The 5,747-nt window shown below is 46.2% G+C and overlaps 1 protein-coding gene across 4 annotated transcripts in view; it reads right to left on the bottom strand.

The window, feature by feature from the left end:
• Nucleotides 1-189: 189 nt before the first annotated feature.
• The window catches only part of ube2o (ubiquitin-conjugating enzyme E2O), a 33,305-nt gene continuing 27,747 nt past the window's right edge, over nucleotides 190-5,747 (bottom strand). For all 4 annotated transcript variants that reach the window (XM_020049773.3, XM_034294009.1, XM_013135375.4 and 1 more), the window contains exons 19-20: nucleotides 4,941-5,095; nucleotides 190-4,300 (exon numbers count right to left, since the gene is read on the bottom strand). In XM_020049773.3, the coding sequence (XP_019905332.2) occupies nucleotides 3,716-4,300; nucleotides 4,941-5,095 (740 nt within the window). In that variant the 3' untranslated portion in view covers nucleotides 190-3,715. The remainder of the gene's footprint in view (nucleotides 4,301-4,940; nucleotides 5,096-5,747) is intronic.

The raw sequence follows: 5,747 nt of genomic DNA, 5'->3' as shown, positions 1-5,747 counted from the left end.
TTACTTGAGTTGAATATAGAGATCTATTTTTCCACTTGGCAAATGTCTGTAATTTTTACCATAGAAGAAATACAGTCTACATAATTTTTCTTTTGTAATAAAAAATATATGAGCACTTGTGTCCTTTGAGTGAGGTAAACTAAACACTAATCTGTAGTACAACTTGAATCCACCAGAAGCAACAACTTGTTACCATGGTACTGGTTGCAAATTTTAATGTATCACTTCATACAGTTGTATTAATGCAACAAAATGAGTTGTAAAAAAACAATTACAAATAAACAAAAAGGAAAAAAAAATACTAATACACACTCAGCAAATGTATACATATGCCCCAAGCATTCACATGACCATGTATAGATCCACAGTTTCTGTTAAATATATGTATGTATTTATATATTTATATTGTAGTCATGACTTCTGTACAGAGGCATTAAGGATACAAATCATAAGTTTATTAGTTTACCAATACAGGCCACTGTGGAAATGTATGCCGTGTGTAGCCATTCTAGGCTTAAAGCAACATGTTACATGCTTTGGCTGGAAATCTCTCGCAGTAATGATTAACTCTGAATGATATACACAATACACAGAAAATATTACAGAGCCGTGTGCTTGATTTCCTCCGTGCTTTTTTTTCTCCTTTTTTTTTTTTTTTTTTTTTAGAACTAGCTTCACATTTTTTGTATATTATTTTTCAGTTGTGGAAAAACCAAAGGGAATGACTGATCTGAGGATGTGGACACAGGAAAAGGTTGCAATGCTACGCATACTGCAGCCTGACATGGGAGAGCAGAGGGACATCCTCAAGGGCTAAGTGTACAGGCATCATGGGAGAGCAGAGGGACATCCTCCAGGGCTAAGTGTACAGGCATCATGGGAGAGCAGAGGGACATCCTCCAGGGCTAAGTGTACAGGCAGCATGGGAGAAGTATAGGGGAAAGTCAAGGAGGAACATAAGTGATGGAAGCCTGTTTGCCACACCTGGTACAGGAATGTGACTTAGAGAAAAAGGAAACAAAAACAAAAAAATGTTTATATTAATCTTCTTTTTGCATGCTTAACCTATTCACAATGGCACATTGTATGGTCTCGCACTCAGGAACACTAAGCATTTAGCTTCTTTTGAGTAAAAAGATTAACAAACATACTTAGTTCTCAAGTTAACACAAGGGGAATGACCAACCCTATCATACCTAGCAGAAAGCACAAGCATATAATGATGATATATTCCAGATGGGATTTTGTGGATGTAAACAAAGACTGTTCATATAACCCAGGAAGCACTAGAAGTAGCCCTGGTCCAGATCTGTTTATGCAGTTTTGCCAAGTTTGCGAGACATCACAAAGATCTTGTCCCAGGCTATATTAAAACCAGGAAATTTCAGCACTTAGACACACTATTTATAAACTGATCCAAGATCTGTGTGTTTTAGTCAGCTGCTTGCCAAGGGAGTTCACTGAAACCCGTTCTGGGGACCAGGTTATGTCTTTCATGGGAGCACACAATGAATGGAACCACTGACCCCTGGTGGCCATAAAGAGAATAACTCCCTGCGGTAATAAATAAAACACTGACCAATTTTACGCAATCCAAGCAACTATGAAACATAAAAGCAGTATCACAAAGTTTAAATCCTGAAGATGAACATCACAAAGTTCAATCATGACCTTGGCTGCGGCCATGTTGCCAAAAGTGCCTGATTTCCCCTTTAAACTGGAAACATTAAAGGAATATAGTGCTACTTTATAAGGACCAACAGTCACGCTCCATTGTGGTTCAGGAAAGAGCAAGAAGAAAAAGGATACAAAAAAAGAAATACTATAACTGTTCTGCAGACTTTAATAATCTCAAATCACTGAACAAACAAAGTTTCAGTATAACACTGGAAAACAATGGCTGAAGCTGTGGGCAACTTCACTATTTCACTTGTTTGTTGTTTTAATTTTTCCCATCAGCTAAATGATCACAATTAAGTCTGGGGGGGAAACACGACCCCAGACCTGAAGTTGGACAGCCAACCTCTTGAGTATGGTCAATGTATTGGCTAAAGCAGGGCTGAGGAGGATTTCTGTACATACGGTCTGATAATATAAGAACAGTTCTAGTAAGGCAACATGTCAAGATGAGACAGGACTCGAGTAATGAGGATGGAATGGATACTCGTGTCAGTTGCAATGTTTTACTGCATTGGCGAGGGGAAGAGTAATTGTTGGATCGCTCAGGAGGACTATTTTGTGACTGCGGAGGTCAAAGATAATTTAAAGCCGCAAAAAAAGAAATACATTGTTACCCTTTGATCATTTCTGTGAGTTAGGATTTTCAAGTTGGGTGTTCAGACGGAACTGGCTGATATAACCGGAACATTGGTTCTATGTTGATGCCAGCACAACTGAAATTATCTAGTCTTCAAACGGAAAGAGTTGAAGACTGTTTCAAATCGAACAGTTTAAGTTATTTCAGCTAATTTGACCGTACTTCTTAGTTTCCTACGTAAATGCAGAAAACCAGGTGACTGCAATATAAATAGAATGACTAGAACGTGAAAAAGCCCCTTAGCCTACCGCAATGTTGACTGGAACCTGGGTGTATTCCATGTTCATAGGTCATACCGCTGGGACTGTGGGAGCTACAGCAGGTCGACTTCCATAGGTTTTTATGTAAACTAGACACTCAAGTGTTTCTGCAACCAAGTGTTTTGGTGCCAGCGATTGGCGAAGGAACAAGCAGAGGGGGCAACATGAAGCGCTTGTAGATGGGCATTTTAAAACATTCAGATATAGTGTGTGTGTCTGTGTGCACGTGTGTTTGGGTCTGTAGAGAGAGCGAGAGGAGCAGGGCAAAAAGCAAACAACTAGTAAGAACTATTTAAACTCCGTACACATCGGCGTGTCAAAAGGTGCCCAACTCTGGTGAGATTGTTTGCTGATTCAGAGCGTGGCAGTCAAAGGAGCCTGGCATGCTGGGAAACGCAGTTCTCCAGAGGAATCCCAGCTTTGCAAATCTGCCCGGGTCACCCTGCCATGACTAATGTATCAGTGTCTCCTATTTTATTATTTTCATCTAATTGACACGACTGGAAGTACAATTTCAATGTGCAAATAATTCCCATTTTTGTGGCGACACAAAAGTCTCTTTAGGTTATTCCACAAGGCCTGACAGCAGCTTCGGGCGATGCAAGAGGAAGTCCATGGCACTTTTCTTTTTCCAGCCAGCTTTTGTGAGTCTCTCCTCCCTGCTCTCCTCCTCATCAGCCAAGGCCTAGAAGGCTCCACGAGTGGCTCCGCTTTCCAGTCGATACTCTTGTCCTTGTGTCAGAGTGCTCTGAAGGTCCAATTAATGAGACGGGGGGGGGGGGGGCTCTCACAGTGGCTTAAGTCCCCACAAGACCTCTCCTCCCACCCTGAAATCTGAGTCCACCCAGACTTTGGAGGAAAAGAGAATTGACCCGGTAAGTTTCTGTCATGACACCCCAAAGCCGATCATACTTCTCTGGGGGTCTGGGAGAAGAAGAGGGCATTGGATGGAAGATCCTAGGCAGCTGTTGGGGGGGGGGGGGGGGGGGGGGGCGCGACACGACGATGACGACACTTGGCGGATGTCGTAACGGGGGTGGGGGGGTACCAGGGCGATTTTGGTAGATCATTGGGGCCACAGTGCAGCACTTTAAAGGTGGGCTGAGGGTTTGGGGTTTTGGGGGGAGGCACTTGCCGCTTACTTGTCTTCAGTGTTGTCGGGGATGGAGGCGGCGGTCAAGGCATCCCGGTACTGGGTCAGCATGCCACGCACGCTCTTCACAAACCCCTTGGAGAGCGGGAATAGGGGGAAGCCAATGTCCGGATAACCGCTCCGCTCAGGCAGGAAGCTCCGGTAGCTCTTCCTGCGCTTCTTTGGTCGCACCGCCGGCTGGCTGCCGCCGGCAGAGTCTGAGGAAGCGCCCCGTACGGGCCCGGACGCCACTGGCGTGCTGGCACCGCCCCCCTCGCCGGCCGAGACCGCCCCATCGCAGTCCGAGTTGTGGCTGAGCTCCTGCTGGGACGCGGCACTGGTGGAGTGGCCCAGGCCAGAGTCCTCCAGCTCCTCGTCCGCCGCCCCTCTGGGCTTGTTGGGGCTGCTGTGGGCCACCGCACCCAGGGGAACAGTCTCGTCCAGGGGCTCCACCGAGGGAGGCCTATCCCGGGAGGGTCTGGATGGAGGACCCCTCTCAGCCAGCTCGTGGAGCTCCAGCCAGGCTTCCAGGCGGTGGACCAAGCGCCAACCATTGGAGACAAAATGCTGCTGGATCTCTTGCTGGAACACCTGAAGAGGAAAAATAAAAGCGTGTGACGTGATGGAATTCTGGAAGGTTGTTAATCAGCCACACGCTGGCGTTAACCGAAACAACCATATAAGTGGCAAACCAATCATGAGGGCTGATCCACACCCGTTCCGATCAAAGTGAGGAATCAGCCCCAAAACCTATAATGCTACTCTACTCTGCAGCCTGAGCTGGGCTGAGGGAGCAGCAGGCATAGAGTAGCAGGCAGAGGAACCGGCACCAATGATGCAGACAAGCTAGATGGCGCTTCCATGCATTATTTATCCCATGCCCTAAATAAAATATAGGTTCATATACAAGCATTCCCAGAATTTTTTTCCTGAACTAAAACATGGACACAGTAACTACTCAGTATATTTTGGTCCCGTTTTCCACAAACACGCATTTCCTAACAGCCACGTGATCACACATCTGACATTGTGCATCAGAAAATCCTCGCAAAAAAATGATGGGATGAAGTGACACAATAACTCCATTTTTACTGAAACGGGCGTTGCCCTGCCTGAGACAGGGGGAGGTAACTACGTGTTTCGGGAGGTCATTTGAAAGGGCTCTGCTGCACTCAGTTTGCCTGAATCGCATCGACTCTCAGAGGAGCCACGTCTCCTGAGCCTGTCTGACCTGGATGGGTGTCTGCAGCAGCTGGGTCATGGACTGCACCATCTTGATGAGAGCCATCTCGTTGTAGCAGCGGCTGTTCTCGTAGCCCTCCTGCAAACCACGGTCGCTGTCAAAACCAGCCTCGTTGTAGTACGGCTCGTTGACCAGGATCAGGCCTGTGGGGGGGAAGAGACACACGATGGACCCTAAAGAATGAAGTTATAAAGGACCCAAATAGCCTAGAAATCACAAAGCCCTGTTCCTGTGTAAACACGGGCTATGGTTGGGGAGTTAGTCAAGTATTCAAAAGGTAGCCATTCTGAATCCCCATACTGTCGAAGTGAAAAATCGGTTGTACCCTTGAGCCAGGCCCTTAAGCCTAACAGGTCCTGTAAGAGCGTCCACTGAAGGCCAACGTGTATTTCATAAATAATCTGCTAAAGCCTTTCAACCGAATTGTTGATATCACCAAATCCAATTCCTGTGGTGAAGGTTGCTGACCGTAATGGTTACAGCACAGTGGTCTCTCTGTTCAAACGGAGGGAAGGTCTTTCTGCAACACTGTGCAACCCGCACATAAATGAGCCAATGAGAATGTATGAATAAAACATACACTTCTGCTGCAGTGAGGATGACAAGAGGTGTGTGCGTGTGTGTGTATATGACTAGAGAGGTGTGTGTGTATGACAAGAGAGAGGTGTGTGTGTGTGTGTGTGTGTGTATTCAGGGATCAAGAACTGACTGGTAATTGGAGATTCGGGTTGGGTTGGGGGTGAAGAACGTCAGAGGGTCTGCGAGCGTGTCCAGAATAGGTCTGGTGAGAGCAGT

This window comes from Esox lucius, chromosome 9 (genome assembly GCF_011004845.1).
Source record: "Esox lucius isolate fEsoLuc1 chromosome 9, fEsoLuc1.pri, whole genome shotgun sequence".
NCBI lineage: Eukaryota > Metazoa > Chordata > Actinopteri > Esociformes > Esocidae > Esox > Esox lucius.
Note: the sequence above shows the minus strand (reverse complement) of the source record. Positions and strands in the feature narration are given on the sequence as shown.